This window comes from Protomyctophum parallelum (assembly GCF_964188405.1).
Source record: "Protomyctophum parallelum genome assembly, chromosome: 5".
NCBI lineage: Eukaryota > Metazoa > Chordata > Actinopteri > Myctophiformes > Myctophidae > Protomyctophum > Protomyctophum parallelum.
In genome coordinates this window covers 39,913,951-39,935,712 of record NC_139702.1, presented here as the reverse complement: position 1 = coordinate 39,935,712, position 21,762 = coordinate 39,913,951, and the positions used below count along the sequence as shown (strand labels likewise).

Genomic DNA, 21,762 nt, shown 5'->3' with positions numbered 1-21,762 from the left:
TCAACCCACAGAGCCTAGTCCTTCCATGTGCCAGAATGGTACCTCCCAGTCCCGGCAGAGTAGTTAAGGAAGGAATGGATTGTGTGGCCCTGGTTTTTCCCTAATGGGACTTATCGAGGGTAGCTACTGGGACGTAAGTCGGGACTTGATCACTCCCGGCTGGGTCACCTGAGTGAGGGGTATGATGTTGCGAGACCCGAAACCCCGATGACCTTGGGATACATCACTGAGGATACGTCCCAGGTGCATCCATTTATGTATGTATTTTGTTATATTATAGCATGCCGTTTTCTTCATTTTTTAGGATTTGAAATAAGACGAAAATCACAGAAAAAGCATGGCGGAAAAGCTTGACGAAAAAACGTGGCGAAAAAGCGTGTTTCTTGTTTTTCATCTTTATCTCAGAACCTCAAAAATCGAGAAAAACAACATGTCCACCGTAAGATGAACCTAAGTAGGCTAGAATGGGGTTGGTAGGTTTAAGTATGTAGGACTTTATAGCATGCCAAAGTTTGTGCTGCCATAGAGAATGCATTGGGTGTTTAAGTTAAATAACTCAGAAACTACAAAACATTTCAAAGTAAAACGTTCCAGCATGTGTCTCCACAGTAAGCTGAATAATAAAAAGTGTGAATGGAGTTTCTAGGTGAAAGTGATTTTTTGACGTGCCAAAATCTGCCATTGAGCCCCATGTTAAAAGTCTCAAATTTGAAAGCACTATATTTCTAAAACTATGACACCTTTCAAAGATTCCTTTTCAGGCAAACATGTCCACCGTAAGATGAACCTAAGTAGGCTAGAATGGGGTTGGTAGGTTATGTATGTAGGACTAGTAACATGCCAAAGTTTGTGCTATTGCTGGCATAGAGAATGCATTGGGCGTTTAAGTTAAACTCAGAAACTACAAAACATTTCAAAGTAAAAAGTTCCACCATGTGTCTCCACAGTAAGCTGAATAATAAAAAAGTGTAAATGGAGTTTCTAGGTGAAAGTGTTTTTTTGACGTGCCATTGAGCCCCATTGTAAATTTCTGTGAAAATCACGGAAAAGCGACATGCTAGTCCATGGTCTCGGACCGCATACTATAGTGTGCCATTTTTCATGATTTGAGGATTTGAAAAAAATCACGGAAAAGCGACCCCACACCCTACCTGAGCCCACACTATGTGGCTCCCAGGCCGACTCTCCCCATACTGACTTACACTTACTCACTCTTCCCCTACCTTCTCTAGGTGTTGGCAATTTGAAGCAGCACCGTCCTACTAGGAGTGCGTTGCGTTTGAACCAACACACTTCTACTAGATATTCTACGGATATCATCCGTTTCATCCTCTGGACCAACGGCACACACTGCTACGTACTCTAGGTGTTGGTGATTTGAACCAGCACACTTCTACCAGGTATTCTACGGATATCATCCGATATATCCACTGGTGTTTTTCAAAAGTCGGCCTCCTGGTGGCCGTTCTGGACAGGCCGTTCTGTAAAACGTTCTGGCAGAGGTTCATTGATGGCATCCAGGGTGTGTGTGCAAAATTTGGCATTTACCGGGTTAACGGTACCGGAGATTAGCTGGCAACAGACGGACACACACAAACGGACGGAGTGCAAAACATACTCTCTCCCCATGCCGTCGGCCTGGTGGAGACAATAAACCATGTAAATACAACAAATTGAGCAGGACACTGCAGGGAGTTGAACCCCGTTCCGGTAATCCAGGAGTACCACACCAGTGCCTTAGTTTTAGTTTTGTTGTCATTTACAGGTCCAAACACAATTAAATACAGTATTTCAAAATATAATTACTAAGACATTCACCTTAAGTGTTTTCATTTTTCAAAAGAATTGCATACATTTAAAATCTAATAAATTACATTAAAAATATTAAAATAAGAGCTTGAAAATAGAACATCTACAAGCTAAGCTATACTAGGTTCTGGGGAGACATCACAAGTCTCTTTTGGTTGTTTGCCAAAAGATGTGGTAACCATTGGACAGTGAAATGTTTACATTACACAGATAAATTTATTCCGAGAATGAGCATCGCGAGCATCACGCAAGAATGACACATCACGCCAGAATCAGCAGCATCAGTTCTCAGTCCAGCATCAGTCCTCTTCTGCCAAATGGTTGGAGTTTGGCTTGAAAACAGAGGTGCTCCATTCAGTTTTTTGGGGACCGATCCCGCTCACCGATTGTTTTTCTCATGATCGGCCGATGCCGATTTGAATATTTCCAAACTTATATTATGTCAAAACCCACGTCAAAACTGTTCCCGTGTGTGCCTGCAAACAGAGAACCATAGCAGAGGTAACAATTAAAATGAGTCAACCGTCCACACATTATATTATAAGATTATCACACTGCAGTTATTATCAAGTGACATATTATTTAGGTATTGGTATTTTTACTGATGGCAATATTAGATGTTTAGAGATATGCATGACAGCCAGCCAGGGCACAGACTATAGATCAGATCTACAGACCCTACACATCAGAGTGGTTAGATTAGATCTACAGACCCTATCAGTGTGGTTAGATTAGATCTACAGACGCTACACATCAGTGTGTTTAGATCTACAGACCCTAAACATCAGTGTGGTTAGATTAGATCTACAGACCCTACACATCAGTGTGGTTAGATTAGATCTACAAACTCTACACAGTGAGTGTGGTTGACTTTAAGCAGTGATGGGGAGAAAAGTACTATGTTTTTACTTAAGGAAAAGTGTCAATACTGCAATGATAGAAATACTCTGTTACAAGTAAAAGTGCTGAATTCATATTTTGGGCCTATACTACTTGAGTAAAAGTACTGGCATCAAAATATACTTAAAATTATATTGTGCCCTCTCATTTCAAGTTTTCAATTGTATAAAAAAATATTTTGAATGCGATGCATTGTGAGCTTGTGTATCGGCTATTTTCAAATGTCCAGAACGTCTATATAAATGTATAGGCTATAGGGCTGAAGTGGTTCATGTATGTTTTGTAATAACTATAGTAACTAAAGGTTGCAAATAATTGTAGTGGAGATAAAAGTAGGCCTACAATATTTTCCAGTATGTTGCATTGACTTCTGCTTGTAACATTGACCCATGGTGAAACAAGGTTCCAGTGTCTCTGCTCACTTCTGCATAGATAATGATAATGTGCGTGCATGTGTTCAACCCATACAGGAAGGTCATAATGATGCAGACAAACCAAGCTGTAAGTAAGTGGAAACCACAAATGACTCCTGACAACGGGAGGGATACTATATGATCCGACAGAGCATTGGTTCGAAGGAGCATTGGTCCGAGGTGGGGGGGGGTCGGGGTTAGGTGTGCTGCCCCGGGGGAGGTTAGGGTTAGGCTGAGGGTTTGAAGTAGGTTGTCGTTCGGACCAAACACATGAACCCCCTGACAACATGCTCCAAATCTTGACACGGTTGTATTGAACTTTGAATGCAAGCTATTCTCTTTATTCAGACCGCAGCCATCTTGCCAGCAAGGTGATACCTAGGTGACACTCCCCATAGACAGCCCATTCATCCAAACAGAAAAGCTCCTCTAATTATATTAAACATTTCAGACATTTCCCTGGATCTTAAGACAGCATCATCATAGAGTTAGCACTCTAGGCTATAGTAGTTTATGGAGGGTATGCGTGTGACATCAAACCAGGAAGTTAAGCCCTGTTACATAATATATATTTCCCTTTGGCACACTGGAAGTCCATTTACAACAATAAAATCACAAATAACAATCATTAGACTACACTAATTCTGACTACACCCCTGTCTCAGGCGAGGGTTGTATGAACAAACGGATGGCAAGGCAATGCAGTTTGGCAGAGTTTTAACACAATTTATTCACCCAAGTGACAACAACAAAAGAGACCATATACGTCTGCAAAATAGAAATAAAAAGGAATATTCAAAACCAAGTACTGCATATCATATATAACATCATAAATCCAAACCATTAATTTCCAAATAAATCATTATCATATGATATAAGCAAGTATTTATAAATCCGGCCTTTTCAAATGTAAATCAAATAATTATAATATATATATAATATATATATCATAATAAACATCACAATAATAGATCTATGTATTTCAACCATGGTATTAACTAATAAGCAAAACATCACCTCCTCAGAGACACGCTTCCTCGTCCAACCCCAGCAGACTGACTGAAATACTCAATCTCTGCAGCTATATACCCCCCATGGCCCCTCCCACTAGACTGGACCAACTGAATAGGGGTCAACATGATCTACAACATGTCAACTCTGCTTGGTTTGGCACAAAACACATTCATATATATATATATATATATATATATATATATATATATATATATATTCACATTCACATTTCAGTTGAGCTTGTAGCTCTTCTATTTGAAAGTCTTTTTAGTTTACCCAAAAGTCCTTTTATCCTTCGATGTCCCTCGGTGACAAGCAATCCTCCTCCTCCCTAGAAGGGGAGTTGGTTTGGCCCAAATAGAGTTCAGCTGCTTAAAGAGACAGGAATTTGAAGAGCAGTGTGTGTGTGTGTGTGTGTGTGTGTGTGTGTGTGTGTGTGTGTGTGTGTGTGTGTGTGTGTGTGTGTGTGTGTGTGTGTGTGTGTGTGTGTGTGTGTGTGTGTGTGTGTGTGTGTGTGTGTGTGTGTGTGTGTGTGTGTGTGTGTGATCCGTTCACACAAATAAAAAATGTCTGGACAATTTTGAACATTTTTTAACCTAAGACTTTTGACCTTTACCCTAATAAAAGTAGGTAAAATAATTGTAATATATGTTTTTTTGTGATCATTAGAATGTCTAGAACATGTTTTATTCATTATTGTGAAAGATATCCCCAAAATGTAAATTATTAATTTATTATATTATTATATAATTATATAAACTTTTCATCAAACTTTTTATTTTTATTTTTTTTAACATATTTATTAGTCTTAGTCCTAGTAGTACAAAGTAGTAGTAAGGTTGAAATCTATTTTTTGCAAGTAGAAATGAATGCGGGTGTTAGAGGGCTAAGGATGAATACAATATCAATATCAACATCTTAAAACCAAAATGTTGAATTGTGGGTTTGAGCTCACATGCCCTTTTGATGTAAATCAAAAGGGGGGTAACTTACCTGTCAGTGGGGAGTGTTGGCTGGGAGGAGGAGTAGGACTAAAGGTGGTCAGCTCACCACCGGAGCGGTGGTCACCTTACCACCGAAAATCCAGACTATGAATAGGCCTTAAGGCCCTGTTCGTCCTCTCTGGGGGGGTAGTGTTGGCTGGGACTAAAGGCCTATTCATAGTCTGGATTTTCGGTGGTGAGGTGACCACTGCTCCGGTTGTGAGCTGACCACTGGAGCTGAAATAACGTTGAGCAGTGGAAACCAAGAACACACAATACTTCAAAAATCACAAGAGCACAACAGAAAAGTAAAACACCAAATAAAACTAAGAACAAGGAACACTAGAAAACATAACACATGTCACGGAACGTGACAATAGATAGATAGATAGACAAACATTTTAACGGAGGCATCAAACATTAACCACTTAAATCAGGCTTAAATAAAAATGTAGTCCAGTCAACCAAATTCCAAACGGAGCTACAGTACTTTGTAGATTTGGATTAGCCTATTATTACAAAACACACTAACCACTTCAGCCCGAGTCTATAAGCCTACATAATTATTTCGGCCATTTGAAAATAACAGCTCTACAAGCTTGCAATCACCAATGCATTGTGAGCTTATATATATAATATTTTTTTTTACTTGTACTTTTGAGTAGTTTTCCTTTTGGTATTTAAGTATATTTTGATAGCAATACTTTTGTACTTTTACTCAAGTATTTTTTTTATAATTGATATAAAGGTTATTTTCAATGGATTCTGGTAGTATTGGGCATGCTACTGTAACTACTACAAAAATCTACTTCCTAGAAAGCCTCATTTTCAAGGTGCAGTTTTCAGATTCATGACTATTTTGCTATATCTCACTCAAATGGAAAAAAAAAATTAACAGATTCTGGTACCTCTTTTTGATTGATTGATTGATTGATTGATTGATTGATTGATTGATTGATTGATTGATTGAAGTATTTACATAGACACTCTACCCTAACCCTACCAATGTGCCTGATGCCTCTACCTCTAATGCATTGGCGTTTTGCTTGGTCCAGCTTTACGCACATTATTTGATTGGCCCAACATCCACCTGTCAGTTTCCACGCGTGGAGCATTCCTATTCGCTCAGACGCTACAGCCTCCGTTACTAAGGAACAGTGGAGAGCGTCATTGCTGGAATTGTAGTTCAAATATATTCGAACAAGCTTCAGGAACGACGTCAACATCCGAATATGAAACTACGTATCCCACAATGCAATGCTTCGGGGGAGGCGGGCAGATCCCACCCACTTCGAGCACATGACTTGTGTGTGGTACTCATCAATGATCAAACCATAACAAGGAGTGTAAACGGCACTGGCCGGCTAAATTGTTCATATTTCAACACTGTAAACATTATTTACGTTGTTAATAGACGTGCATAGATCGCATCGGTAAGATGAAGTGTGTGTGTTTGCTCACCGTGTTGTTGTGTCTCGCTGTGGATCATGCGATGGCAGGGAGATATTCCAGGGAGGCGAATGAAGCTAAACCCAGCAGTGATGGAAATAATAAGGCGATAGAATTCAGGATAGCTAAATTGAACCAGGTGTGGGAGAAGGCTCTAAGGGTACGTATCTATCAACATTTAAAGCATAGATGTTTTTGCATAGTACTGTAAGTAAATGTGTAGTAATTAGTATGTCATAATGATAATGTTCAGATGATTTGAATATGAAGGACCCCAATGGAAACAAGGCATAATATAGTGCTTTCTTTGGTTATAAATTCTCTTCGCAGACATTGAACTGTACTTTTCTGTGCTTTGATTTTCTTGAAACTATGTTAAAGTATTTAATCAATCAATCATGTTTGGATGGGTGAAGAATGTATTGTACGTTTTTGATTATTTTTGTAGTAGGCCTACATACTCTGCCCCCCTCTCTGCTGTATTATATTGTTGAGACTTTGCATAAATCATATTTGAGATCAGGTTAGAACCCTACATTAATTTACTACATAAATGCATATTTATGTACTGTACTTAAGTACAATTTCGAGGTAGGTTCTTTACTTTTACTCCACTTCAATTATTTGAAAACTTATTTGAAAACATGCATGATTAAGTACCACTTCAAGCCTATACATTTCCTCCATTTGAAAATAGATGATCTACCATCACTGCTAAGCACTATTGTGATTGTCATAATGACTTGTGTATAGATGCAGTTGTCCCCGGTGCGCCTGTCAGAGCTGCACAGCGATCTGAAGATTCAGGAGAAGGATGAGCTGCAGTGGAAGAAGAACAAGGCTGAAGGACTGGACGAGAATGGAGAAAAGGAGGCCCAGCTCCGACGCAACTTCAATGGTGAGTGCTACCAGGGAATACCAGAACGCTCGCCTCAAAACACAGTCGCCTCAGGCGTACAGCCCGACGTAAATGCTCTGCCTGCTAGTCCTAAACGAATACCTTAAACCTAACCCCATTCGTACCAGCTCAGTGGCCTTGTGGTTAGAGTGTCCGCCCTGAGACTGGGAGGTCGGGGGTTCGATCCCTGGCCGGGTCATACCAAACAAAGACTCTGAAAAATGGGAGCCAGTGCCTCCCTGCTTGGCACTCAGCATCAAGGGTTGGATTCGGGTAAAGTTCCTGTGACATACTAGCAACATGTCCAGGGGGTTTACTTATACGTCACGCTGCTACAGAAACAGGAGATGGGCTCCTGACCTATGGGCCTCATGGCTCGGCAAGGCTTACTTATTCATATTCCTACCCTAGTAATAAAACTAGCCTAACCCTAAACTTATTTCTAACCTTATTCTCAGTAAAGCAAATGCATGAGTACAAGAACCCGCCCCCACCGAGCAGTCAGCGTGAGGTTGGTGGAAAGAAATGAGGACAAGTGTGTTTTACGGTGAGCATTCCGGTTACCCTACCATGAGCCAAGGTCGACCTGCTGTGTGTTCTAAGTTCACTTTATATTCTGCCTCACAGAATGAATCTGATTCAGAACCATAAGCTATGATGTGTTGACCTTGCAGTTTGCACTAAAGCACACATATGGCCAATGAGGAGTAACCGCAGAGAGGAACTAAACTGAGCTTTACACGTATTACACAAACACAACAACACTGATATCAACTATCAAGCTCCTACTGTATTTACATAGGCCATTAGGCCCTGTGTTATGATAACCCTAATGCAAAAGACGAGATATATGCACCATCCATGTGACAGACATAACTCTGTCTAATGGAAATGGAAAATGGATTGTGCTTTTGAATTCAATGATACGTTTAATCAGTAGTGTTTGAGAATCGATACGTCACAAAAGACAAAACGTGCGTTTGTAATATTGCAATACTCAAGAGTATCAATTTTAAGATTAGAATATCTACCTGGAAACGAACACTTCAGTCATACTGATTCCTTTCCCACCCTGAGCTTGGCTTTTTGGTATTGTAAGCTTCTTTGGTGTTCAGTAGAGCTTTTATTTTTTGCTTATTCCGTGTGTGTGTGTGTGTGTGTGTGTGTGGGTGTGTGTGTGTGTGTGTGTGTGTGTGTGTGTATGTGTGTGTGTGTGTGTGTGTGTGCGTGCGCGCGCATCTGGAGGTGATGCATGAAGCATTGCTCATATCTTTCAAAACGTATTCAAGTCTTTTCAAGAAGCAATTAATTTAAAGGACCAAGGATCACACCTATTACGATTACCAAAGGTGCCAGCAAAAAGAACATTTGCTGGCACATCTTCTTCTGTGAGACTTAAGACAAGTAAAATAAAAAAAGGAATGTCTTGGTCCGTTCTGATAATCTGCCCTTAGCTAGCTTGACTAAATGAAGGCTTAGTTGACAGGTGGCTGGCTACACTTCATTTTTACCAGCTCATTGGAAGATGCTATACTGTACGTATATCCCTTTGCTGTCCTAATGAGAGCGCGAGCAAGCAGGCAGTGGCTGATAACACCACTATAGTTGGGCTTATAGAAAGTATGGTGACTATATGGAGCCATTTACTGAGGCCTTTGTCACTGAATGCGGGGACCCAGGTAATTGGATTGTAGCTCAGCATGCCCCAGAGCACTCTTATTACCGTCTGTCTGAGAGGTAGTGCATGTGTATGACTCAGAGTGATGGAACGGGCACAACTATACACAGTACTTGCCAGTGTACGATTCTATTATGCTTTCCGTTCACTTGATTGCCATTATCTTACCGTTACCATGATCAACTTCTTGAAATCTATCTATCTATCTATCTATCTATCTAAGAGGAAGGTGTGAGACATAAGACTGAACAATACAAATTAAAATACGGTTGTTATCAAAGCAAACCTGGGCTTTCATAACACGTCAACAGTGCCACAGGCTGATCACCTCCATGCCACGCCCCATTGATGGAAAAAAAAGTTCAACAGTTTGTTGAGATACAGTTTTGATTTTCATGAGCTGTACGCCATAATCATTAAAACAAACAAAGTTTTAGTAAATTACTTCACTTTATGCACAATGAATTGAGAATAATATTCTCAATTCTGTGTGTGTGTGTGTGTGTGTGTGTGTGTGTGTGTGTGTGTGTGTGTGTGTGTGTGTGTGTGTGTGTGTGTGTGTGTGTGTGTGTGTGTGTGTGTGTGTGTGTGTGTGTGTGTGTGTGTGTGTGTGTGTGTGTGTGTGTGTGTGTGTGTGTGTGTGTGTGTGTGTGAATTCAAGTGTAACTTTCATATATTATATGAAAGTTACACTTTCTGAATTATATTATGGTAGAAAATGAACTTTTACACAATATTCTAATTCATTGTGATGGAGCTGTATATTCCTTGGATCATGACTCAACTCCCCATAGTGTGGCGTTATGCCAAGTAAGAATTACAGGCATGCGTATTGATTAATATGAGTTCAGGTTAAGATTCTACCCACTGACTGTATTGGTGCATGAGGTCCATTGTGCTCTATTCAAAGCTATGCTGCTGCTGCCACAGATGATTATTCTGGGTGAAAATAGCAGATCTCCAATCTCACAACAACGTGTCACTTTGCTGTGTCAAGTACTTTGCTGTGTCAGTATTAGTTTTGGCATGCTGTATGGAAGCAGTCCTAATGTCTCTTTGATGTCTACTGTCTAGTGATCCTGGCCAAGTATGGGATGGATGGGAAGAGAGACACCCGGCCACTGGAGAGCAACTCTCTGAAGGACCATGACCACCAGACTAAAGATGGAGACACGTTCGATGACCCCAGGCTGGACAAACTCTGGAACAAGGTGTGTGTGTGTGTGTGTGTGTGTGTGTGTGTGTGTGTGTGTGTGTGTGTGTGTGTGTGTGTGTGTGTGTGTGTGTGTGTGTGTGTGTGTGTGTGTGTGTGTGTGTGTGTGTGTGTGTGTGTGTGTGTGTGTGTGTGTGTGTGTGTGTGTGTGTGTGTGTGTGTGTGTGTGTGTGTCATGCTTGTGTGCAACCTAATAATGAATATTATACAACGGGTAGTTTTCGAGGAAGCAATCTAATTGGTTGAAATAGCCATGCATCTAGCCATGCTTAAACGAGCATGATGGCACACCTGATCAAAACATAAAAATCAGCTGTGCCAAGTCTGGCAGGGCAGAGCCGGTTGAGTAGCTTGGCTAGCAGTTAGCACGATGGGACATTTGTGGTTGTTAGATAGAGTTTTTATTAAAGTGTCCTACATCATAAGATGCCCAGCCTGCACGGGCGACTGTGGCTCAAGAGGTAGAGCAGGTCGGCGGTTCGAATCCAGGCTCCTCCTGTCTACATGTCGTGTGTCCTTGGGCAAGACACTGAACCCCAAATTGCTCCCGATGTGCTGGTTGGTACCTTGCATGGCTTCCGCTGCAATCGGTGTGTGAATGTGTGTGTGAATGGGTGAATGTAATGCACAATCTACTGTATGTAAAGCGCCTTGGATAAAGGCGCTATATAAATGCACCATTTACCATTTAACCATGCCATGCCTTCTCTATGAATTTTCCTAAAACAAAAACTTCACTGCTGTACAACCATGAAACATTCAGACATCCAAAACTAATCTGGGTTCTTATCCTGATTTATTTTCAAATAAAGAGTTTCTTAAATCATGGTATAGTAGACAGTAGAAAACGAAATGAAACTCATCCTCTACAACTCCCAGGTCACAAAGAATCACTGCTCCTCAGGAATGCCAGTGTATCTGCCCACCTCAACTGCCAGAGCTCCAGATCTTAACTGGGAACAGAGGGACCTCTGTCCTCTTTTTAAATGAAATGCAACATAAGGTTCAGTCCTGTAGTCCTCTTTGAATTGAATATAATTTCTTAATTTCACAATGTCCACCCTCCATTGCTGCTGGTAACATGGACAGTTTATATTTGACTGTATTAATGTTACAATGAAGGTTATTTAAAAAATATACATTTAAGTCAAAGTGAGAAAATTGATGAGACCTCTTCTGGCAGTTGGGTTAAGGCGATTCCATAATCTGATCATTTCACATCTCTGCCTCATCAGGCAGCTTTCCCAACCTGTGTCACCTTCAATGGCCAATTTAGTGGTATACTTATGCACCCCGAGAAAACACCTCAAAACTCTACTCTGAATGTTTTTACATTCGGTGGCCTCCTTAAAGCCCCACACACCTGCTGCATAAAACAAAATGGAAGAAACAATGGTGTCATGAAAGCTTGGTAAATATAGCAAAACCAAAAAGCTAAAGCCTTGTTCCTGACCACATCACTGGCGTCTCAATAATCACGATAAACACATCCTCTCGTGTAATTATTGCTTAAGTTAAATACATTTAAATAGTTGAACACTCTAGTAATTGATACAAAAAATATGACATTTTCTACTGACAGATAATATCTTATTTTCCCTGATGAAGACGATGTTGAAAAGTCGCCCTATTCATATTTTTCCAACGAGGCTCGAGTGACTCTTTTTATTTGACCTTTTAGTTTCTGGGCCCACAGCTGTCGTCAGCACTTACTGCAGCAAACACAAGTTCCTCTACATCCCATTCTTTGCAATATCAAATTCAAAATACCGGTAGTCATACTAAAAGCATAAAAGTAACATGTGTGTCTTCTATGTTGGGGAGAGAAGGGTCATTCCAACCCTTTTTTGTTATTATCTGCTGTCAAATGATAACCTGGAATCACAAAAGCTTAGTTGAAATTGATTTTCAGTTCATTTCATACACCACTGAACTGAGAAACTTGTCAAACTAAAACTAAATGTGAAATTACATCAGCAAGCTCCTATGAACATTCACCTGGGTGATTCCCATAGCTCAAATTGTTCCTCCACACGCAGGTGTGATTGTGGAGACCAGTGTTGGGTATCGTTACTTTCTAAAGTAACTTCGTTGGGTTACTGGATTACTACCGTTAATAATAATCCTGTTGCGTTACAAGATTACTCACTGAGAAAAGTGACAATTGCCTGACAATTAAAACCCATTTACGAATGCTTGCACAACTTGGTTACATTGTATTACTGCCTACCGTTATTGCGCCGCCTTGTCACGGCCCATATTAATCAATTAATTAACTCAACTTATTAACGAATATAATTTCCCAGCCTATACACATAGGACTGGACAGAAAATCAAGAGTGTACAGACAATATGTCATGTAATGAGGCCACTTGAAGAGAAGAGAGGAAGCAAGCACTCAGTTGAGTAATTAAACGTAATAAAGTACTGTTCAGGTAGAGACCGTCTATAGAAAAGAATGCCAGCACTCACTTTGTATCCAATAGGATTCTTCTTATATAGGCTACAACAAATACAACTCATACTCCTATTTCAATTTAAGGTTTCCCCCAGCAGCAAACAAACATTTATTTGCTGCAAACAAACATTTGTTTGCTGCTGGGGGAAACCATAAATGTAATGAGGCCAATCAGGCCATATAGGCTACAACAAATACAACTATATAACCAGCGAGGGCTCACACACTGCTCTGCGCTGTTGCGCTCCAACCTGCCAGCGTGCGCACTCCTCGGGGGTCCCTGCCCTCTCCACGCCGCACACCACAGCATGCATAAATTTAACCGCAAAACAAAAATCATACGATTCAATTTCAGAAGTTGCCTGTGCCTGTGTGTTAGGCACACACACAAGCTCACAGCGTACACCACTTCAGCCTGTGTGTGTAGGCACACACACACACACACACACACACACACACACACACACAGGCTCACAGCCACACCACTTCAGCCTGTGTGTAGGCACACACACACAGGCTCACAGCGTACACCACTTCAGCCTGTGTGTGTAGGCACACACACAGGCTCACAGCGTACACCACTTCAGCCTGTGTGTAGGCACACACACAGGCCTACAGGGTCACAGCCACACACCACTTCAGCCTGTGTGTAGGCACACACACAGGCCTACAGGGTCACAGCCACACACCACTTCAGCCTGTGTGTAGGCACACACACAGGCCTACTGAGGCCTACTGAATCTAATTCTAGATGGTGGGTCAAAACGAGCACAAAAAAAACCCTTTGTTTACTATTCTCTCCCTCTCTCGTCCTCTCCTGTTTCTCTCCCTCCCACTCTCCTCCTCTCCTGTCTCTCTATAAATGGTAAAGGGTGCACTTTTATCCAAAGCGCTTACATAGATTGTGCATTACATTCACCCATCCACACACACATTCATACACCGATGGCGGAGGAAACCATGCAAGACACCAACCTGCACATGGGGAGCAATTAGGGCTTCAGAGTCTTGCTCAAGGACACTTGGACACTAACTCTGATCGAACTGGGAAACTTGCGGGACCATCTGTTCAATGTGTTCATTATTGTGTTGCTTATTTTATCACTCAGTTCAGAATGATGGAACAGGCAGAACTACTTTACAGATTTACGATTCTATTATGCTTTCCATTCACTTGATTGCCTTTATCTTACTGTTACCATTACCAACATGAACCAAATTTATTTTCATGATGGCGCCTACAACTCTCGAACCATAGCTCATACAACTCCCCCTGTTGTGGTGTTATGCTGTTTAACTAAGGCTTAGCTATTGTGGAAATTAATTAATGTTTCCTTACCAGGCCAAAAGCTCTGGGAAGTTCTCCAGCGAGGAGTTGCTGAGCCTGAAGAGGGAGTTTCAGCACCACAGGGACAAGATCAACGAGTACAACATCGTCATGGATACCGTGAGCCGCACTGAGGGTCAGTGAGCTGCCTCACGGCCCAGTTAACACCAATTTATACATGATTTCAGGGACGCGTGCAGGGATTTGGAGGGGCAGGGATTTGGAGGGGCACGGGCTGAAAATGTAAAAGCAAAAGTATGCAATGTTGTTTCTTGCAAAATTGTCCAGTTTGTGATGCCCAATAAAGAATGTGACATGGCTTCATGTACATTCTGTGAATACATCTATATACTCTATGGGCTGTATTTTGCGTGTCTTAAGTACCAGGTCTTATTCCCTAACTTGAGTAAACTAAAGACCTGGAGGCGTGATCAATGCTCTTTGGCCACTCAGAATAGCCAAATGGCATTGATCACGCCTCCAGGTCTTTAGTTTACTCAAGTTAGGGAATAAGACCTGGTACCTGTACGCAAAATACAGACCTATATGTCATATTCTGAATACTCAACAATTTCAACAACAAAAAAAATGTAATTTCTTGATATATTTCAGTTATTTGTCAAATCTGCCCTGTGCACTTTTTTACCACGAAGCCTAAAAGGCAAACGGAATTGCAGTTTATATTCACGTTCAAATTTTTCCAATTTCCAATGCCAAAAAAACATTAATCATTAATCGCAAATTAATTGTCTACTTAAATGTGCAATCGTGATGTAATGTGGCGCAAATCTTTGAATATATATTCTTTCAGAACATTTTTTACTCAAATCTGCTCCTGGGGGTGTCCCTGGAACGACATATTTTCAGATGTGGGTGAAATGAAAATGTTTGAGAACGACTGACATACACAGTGGAATCATAGGTTTTTCAGTAAACGGTCAGGATTTAGAAGCCATTTGTAGAATCGTCCTCTGGTCAAAATGGGTTAACTCCCTGCTAAATCCTCCCCATGTTTCCCCAGAGATCCATAAGAACGTGATCACTCCCCTGGAGGGCGAGGGGAAGGAGCACGTGCTGCACCAGAAGCACTCGGAGCTGAAGCTGAAGATGAGGAACCTCAACCAGGGCTTCGAGAGACTCCGCAAATTAAGCCATGAGGGCTTCACCGAAGACAGTGGTAAGCAACACACAACAACACACACGCATGCACACGTTTTTACAGAACCTACCCATCTGATGATCTGCCCCAGGGCCTTTTTTTTGCTTCTGCTGTCCATTTCTAATCTAATCAATGTGTGTGCGTAAACAGGAGATTGCGGTCAGACTGACCTCGGTGTGTAACAGGAGATGTGGTCAGATTGACCTCGAGATACTGTAAATGAAAGATGGGATTTAAAAGTAGGCCACTGCAGTCAAACCTTTCTTTGTTTTCTTTTCCCTCGTGGGATTTGTTTCATCTCACATAGCCTTCTACCACGTTGGGGGTTTTGGCCCCCCACACGAGACACAATTAAAAATGAGTTGAAAGTTCTAAGTTCTAGTTGTACTCTAGAGAGGGACGGTTCTCTGGGGACCCCACGTCCCATTGGCCCTTTCTGTCCTACTTGGAAGAATGGAAGTTAATTGCATTCACCTGGAGCCCAAAGTCCCTGATCGGAAGGAATAGCACAGGCTAGATCTGCTTGTAGATCTGCCATTTCCGCTTTTTTATGTATGAACATCTTTCAACATGGACACGATTACGATCATTGCGATTACGTCAAATAATTGCGATTAGACGATTATATGAAAATGGTGACAAGACGAAGACAACCCTAGTTTGTTACTGTAACTTTGTGGTTGGATAGAGAACTCAGAACTGGCAGTACTTGGGAGGGTAGGTGGAGGGATGGAAGAAGAATGACTGTGTGGGATCTTTAGAGCCAGTCTCAGTCAGTCACATACTAGTTAAGCTGAAGGGAATCGGTCTCACTTTGAATCCCACTGACTCACCGAGTCGTTCATCTTCACACCCTACTTCTACTCCTTCTCGTGTCAAAAGGCTTATTGCACTTTTCCCTTTTGACTGTAGTAACTGTACCCATCTATCGTTATATGAATGTGTGTGCCGAGTTATGAGACAGGAAATGCACTCCAGTGAGTGACCAACATTCCACACTCGCTAGGCCTCTCTCTCTCTCTCCATTTCATACTGGGAATATTGAATGCTAGAAAAGTGTGATGCTGTGGAAAATTATGTAGTTAAAAATAAAAATAGATTAATTTCAAATGCATGTTTTTGAACTGCAACTGCTATACAGTACTGTAGGTTGCAGTTTAGGGAACCGCTTTTGGTGTTTTAAAGCATTATGTTATGCTTTAGCTATTGAAAAATAGCAGATCTACAAACTCATGGCGCAGCACAGAGTGCTGTGCTACGAGCTTGTGAGATCTGCTATTTTTTTTTATCGTGAAAATGTGACACAAATCTTTGAATATACGGTATATATATTATAGTCTTTCAGAGTGAGCATTTTTAACTCACATTTTTGTTTCTGGTGGGTGCCTGGAACAACATATTTTCAGATGGGGGTCGATTACATATCATTTTTGGGGTCCTTGACATGAAATATTGAGCACCACTAACGGGTTTTTCAGAAAACTGTCATGATTTAGAAAACCTTTTTTTCTTTTTTTTACGTCAGGCTTAAATGATTAAAGCAATGCCAAAGTTTGTGCCGACATTTGGGTACTTCTCTTTCGTCCTTACAGAGTTCAGAGAGCCTCGTGTGATTGAGCTGTGGGAAGCTGCCAGGAGAGCAAACCTCACAGACGACGAATTGGAGTCTCTTAAGGTACTGTGTTCTCTGACGTTCTCGTGGCAATGTCTCCCAGTGTCAAGTTTTCTAATGGCAGCAGACCTTTAATTAATCAATAAGAATCACTTAAGCTCCCAAAGTTCCATTCACATCTAGTACTTTCATTTAACCTTGGCAGCGTACTTTGAGGCGAATAAGATAAATGATTCGCGTGCATGTACGCTTGAAATCCTGAAGCATATGTGCCTCTCCGTCCATTATTCCTTCAGGAGGAGTTGCGTCACTTTGAGACCAAGGTGGAGAAGCACAGCCACTACCAGGAGCAGCTGGAGCTGTCTCACCAGAAGCTGCTGCACGTGGAGGCCTTAGGAGACCAGGACCACATCAAGAGGAACCAGGACAAGTACAACACGCTGTCTGATAAGGCCAGAGAGATGGGCTACAAGGTAGGCAGGGACAGAAGGTACTACGGGTACAGGCTTTAGTTCCGACACTATTATTGGTCCGACAGTCATTAGACTGACAACCTACTGCATGTTCAAGCAGCTAGTCCGACCGTTGTTCCCACACGTCGAAATGACCATCGGATCCCGGTACTACACAACGGTCTGAGAAGGCCTGGCCTGGGTTTATGATCCGCTCGGGAGCGGGATGGTAATTTACGTCATGTTGTAGTCACTGGTTTGTAGCCATCAGGCAGGAAACCACACAGCAGAATCGGCAGTACCCAAAATTCCACTTGATCAAGGGCATCATCATTTTAGGGCCTACTAATAAAATCCTTGATGGATGTACTGTATGAATCCGACACGTTTCTTCAAGTAGGTCTTGGAATAATTCGTAGCAGATCTACAAGTGAGATCTACAAGTGAGCTCGTAGATCTATTTTCAGTATTTGTATTTTGTGTTGCACCCCTAGAGAGAACCGTACAAGATAACAAACTGAAAGATGTTAATGTTGACGGCTTATAGCTAGACGTTGGTTGGGAGAGACAGCACAGGGGAGATGTGGGCAGTATTATGCTTAGTATTAATCCACTCCCTCTTGACTTTCAGATGAAGAAACATATGCAGGACCTGCACAACAAGATCTCCAGCCAGGGACTGAAGCACAATGAACTCTGATACGAGTGTCTGCCTGGCTTCTTTGAGTGAACTATACTCCCTCCATACGCTGCCCCATTACTTGAAACTACTGTAAGAGTCACTGTTTTTTATAAATCAATTTTGTAGTGATTTTTCTAGTGTTACATTCGCAATGACCAATTATTGATGATGTGTATGAGTATTCGTAAGCCTGTCTGCTCAAAGGATACGTGACATGTTTGTTGGGGATGTCCCGATCACGTCTTTTTTTTTGCTCCCGATCCGATTCCGATCATTTGTTCTTGAGTAAGTGCCGATGACGATCATAATTTTATATCACAATAGTACAATATGAAAAATCACAGACAATATCCAGTCTAATATCATGATATGGATATAATATTGATACTAGGCATGTCCAGATCAAATTTCTTTGGTTCCGATCTGATTCGGATCATTTGAAAATGACATGATCGGCCCCCGATTTCAGATCACATGATCGGATCGGGACTACCCTATTGTTTGTATATAATGTCATGTTTTTTTTTTTTATAAATCAAAACCTTGATTCATGTATTGTTACCAGTTTAGGAATAAATGAAAACAATGAACTTGAAAACATAACGGCAATCTTTTTTTTAATATTCAACAATATACAACATCATACAAAGGTCACCAATATTTAAAAAATATAGTTTCATATAATTCATCTAGAGTCTTGGCATAAATAAAAGCGATCATTATTTACAAGCAAGTCCTGATATTAACAAGTTAAACCCATTCTGGACGGGAACCCCTTTTGGTGTTTTAAGCATTATGTTATACTTTAGCTATTGAAAAATAACAGATCTACAAGCTCATAGCTCGGCACCGAGTGCCGCGCTACGAGCTTGTAGATCTGCTATTTTTTTTTTATCGTGAAAATGTGGCACAAATCTTTGCTTCTGGGGGGTCCCAGGAACAACATATTTTGAGATTCGGGTCGGCGGCCAATGAACCACTGACATAGAAACAGAAAACTGTCAGGATTTAGAAGGCATTTGTAGAATCGTCCTGAGGTCTAAATGGGTTAGGGTGTTCCATAAGGTCTTGGTACTAGGTTCCATTAGGGCTGTCACGATTACAAATTTAAGTTGACGATTAAGTGTCACAATTAATTGTAATTAACGATGTAATTGTGTTTCTGGCATTGAACATTGTGTTACAGTTTGTATTTCTGTTTGCCTTTTAGGTTTTGTAAAAATGTGAGTGGTTGTCATAATTGAATATGCAGTACCCCATCAATTAGCTACATCCCCATGAGAGGTACTGAATAGACAAACCGGTGGCAAGCAAGGCTTCATTAATTCTACTTTGCAAGTCTGTGTTTGCGTCATGTTTTCTACTGAAGAAAGTGTCGACACTTTTTTCCAGTTGAATATACAACATTTTTGTGACTTAACCCATTCAGGATGGGAACCCCTTTTGATGTTTTAAGCATTATGTTATACTTTAGCTGTTGAAAAATAGCAAATCTACAAGCTCAAGCTACGAGCTTGTAGATCTGCTATTTTTTTAAACTGTGAAAATGTGGTGCAAATCTTTGAATATATATTCTTTCACAGCGAACATGTTTAACCCAAATCTTTGCGATCTGGGAGGTCCCTGAAACAACATATTTTGAGATGGAGGTCTGCGGCCTCCTTGACATGAAATTGTTTGAAAACGACAGCTATAAAAACAGGTTTTTCAACCATTACATTGACCATATTCACACGTTGGACATGCTGGCTTGTGGTGGATTTTTTTTTGTAAATCTTTTCCATGTGTACACTCTGAGTTACTAGTTGGGACTCCTAATATGCCATAGTGTCAGTAATTGGGTCTTGTGATCAAAATAAGAACATTACAATGGTGTGTAAGTAAAAAAAGAGAATCAAAAATGTGTACGGACATGTTGACCCTTGCACTTACATCATACTCTGTCTATGTGGGGTTTCCCATCACCAAATATGGCCACCGTTTGAATATGGTCAAATGCTCACACACACGTGCACACACACACACACACTGGCCACATGGGCCTGAATACATACCGGTATGTGAATTGTACTGTGTACAGTATCTGAGCAGCTTATTTCAACCGATTACTTACCGATGTGGAATGGTCGCTTAGATTGCTGGATCTTGTCTACCTTAAAATGACACTGTGTAACCTTTTTCATGAATAAACTGTAATTTTGTCCAATTTGTATGGTGGGGTATGTTAATACAATGCAATGTAATCTGTAAATTGGGGTGGTTGTTATGGTTTTATCTGAAGGCAGGCTCTATGCATTAACATTTCAGCACTTGAGCAGGAGGAGACCAGGTACAAATCCGGGGTAAAAGTTACATAGTGCAGCTTCAATGTGGGGAGCTAGGAGACTTTAGACATCTCCAATGTACCATTCATGTTCTCCTCCAACTTGGAATGGTTTCACAAACCGGTAAAATAATGTGAATTAAAACCAAGACTTTTAAAAGTGCCCTCGGGCATATCCAAACTGTATCAACAAACACAGGTCTTTGTCTTACTCCAAAATGTAGAGTTATTTAGTGGCTCGCCTTGAGAGATTCTAGTAAGGCGGATGCAAAGTGAAAATAAATGTTTACTTTGGTAGAAGTATAGGACATACACCTAAGCATGTGGATATAACTCGACTAGCGTTTAATGATAAGTTAAAGGAGAGCAACACACCAAATATATATTTTTGAGTTAATTAAAATAATTTGTCTATGTGGAAACAACATTCCTGTTCATATTATGAACAGCTTTATGTGCCAGTGAGTAACAAGCTATCTTCCATGCATGTCCTTGATTTGGCTCAGTGGTGCCCGTACTGGTAGAAACCTCCAACCAACCAAAGTGCGCATCATTTGGATTGATGTTTCCTCGTAGTTTTGTCTTAGAAAACCAGTAATCGGTATCCAAAATGTCCACGCCTCCACTATAACAGGTGGTGACAGACAGTCTCTCTGCCTCCCTCTACAATGCTGCTCTCTCAACACCCACTTCATGGCATTTTGGCAACGAGTGGAGTTGCAGGAGAGGAAATAAAACTGCCGGTCACAGCACCTTTTAGAATCTATAAGAGGCTCGACAGATTATTTTACTGGTACTCAGGGCACTCTGTAAAACGCAGAAGCAATTTTTTTGGCTGTCCTCAGGAGGCAGTACTGGGAACCCAGAAGTTATAGCCTACTTTCAAAATGTTTCCAAAAATGGTAGAAAACAATATAATAATAAATAGCCTGACTTTTTTTTGTATGACTACCCTCAGTAGTTCTGATTTATAATTGAAATGTGAACAAAAGAAAAACATCACAGAACTTCACAGGTTCAAGTTTCAGGGTAAGGAAGGTCCAAAGGGTGACCCTTTGTAGTAAAAGAAAAAATCAGACCAGTCTGAAGTGAGTGGTGCAACAGCGCCCCCTGTTGGTACTCTAAACATAGGGACATACATAGGGATGGACATAGGGACATTGTTGTTCCTTGGAGTGGTTACACCACTCAAAAAAAGAAGAAGCTGTAAGTATTTACTGAACAAAGACGAGGTGAAGTCAGTTCGGAGCAGCTCTCCTCCGGCCCTCCAGCTGAGGCAGTCTGTCCTCTCGGCCCTGGGCATGCTCCGCCCCCACTCTCTGGGCCGTCTCCATGGCAACCAGGTCGATGTGGGCGTACCTGATGGAGCCTCCTTCTGGAGGGGAAGAGCAG

General features: G+C 41.1%; 2 protein-coding genes across 3 annotated transcripts in view; one reads left to right on the top strand and one right to left on the bottom strand.

The window, feature by feature from the left end:
• Nucleotides 1-6,426: 6,426 nt before the first annotated feature.
• Nucleotides 6,427-21,553, top strand: lrpap1 (low density lipoprotein receptor-related protein associated protein 1). Its single transcript, XM_083765425.1, has 9 exons — nt 6,427-6,728; nt 7,322-7,466; nt 10,219-10,355; nt 14,158-14,278; nt 15,164-15,319; nt 16,894-16,976; nt 17,210-17,386; nt 17,997-21,163; nt 21,240-21,553. The coding sequence occupies exons 1-8, from the start codon at nt 6,558-6,560 to the stop codon at nt 18,063-18,065; spliced, it is 1,059 nt and encodes a 352-aa protein (XP_083621551.1). The 5' UTR covers nt 6,427-6,557; the 3' UTR covers nt 18,066-21,163; nt 21,240-21,553.
• Nucleotides 18,648-21,762, bottom strand: part of dok7b (docking protein 7b) — a 48,076-nt gene continuing 44,961 nt past the window's right edge. For both annotated transcript variants that reach the window (XM_083765423.1, XM_083765424.1), the window contains exon 14: nt 18,648-21,745. In XM_083765423.1, coding sequence (XP_083621549.1) covers nt 21,609-21,745 — 137 coding nt within the window. In that variant the 3' untranslated portion in view covers nt 18,648-21,608. The remainder of the gene's footprint in view (nt 21,746-21,762) is intronic.

Excerpts from the sequence above, each read along its gene's own strand:
- lrpap1 (XM_083765425.1), top strand. The coding sequence starts at position 6,558 with ATGAAGTGTGTGTGTTTGCTCACCGTGTTGTTGTGTCTCGCTGTGGAT. Across the intron at positions 6,729-7,321 it reads TGTGGGAGAAGGCTCTAAGG|ATGCAGTTGTCCCCGGTGCG; the intron begins GTACGTATCTAT and ends ACTTGTGTATAG. Across the intron at positions 17,387-17,996 it reads CCAGAGAGATGGGCTACAAG|ATGAAGAAACATATGCAGGA; the intron begins GTAGGCAGGGAC and ends CTTGACTTTCAG.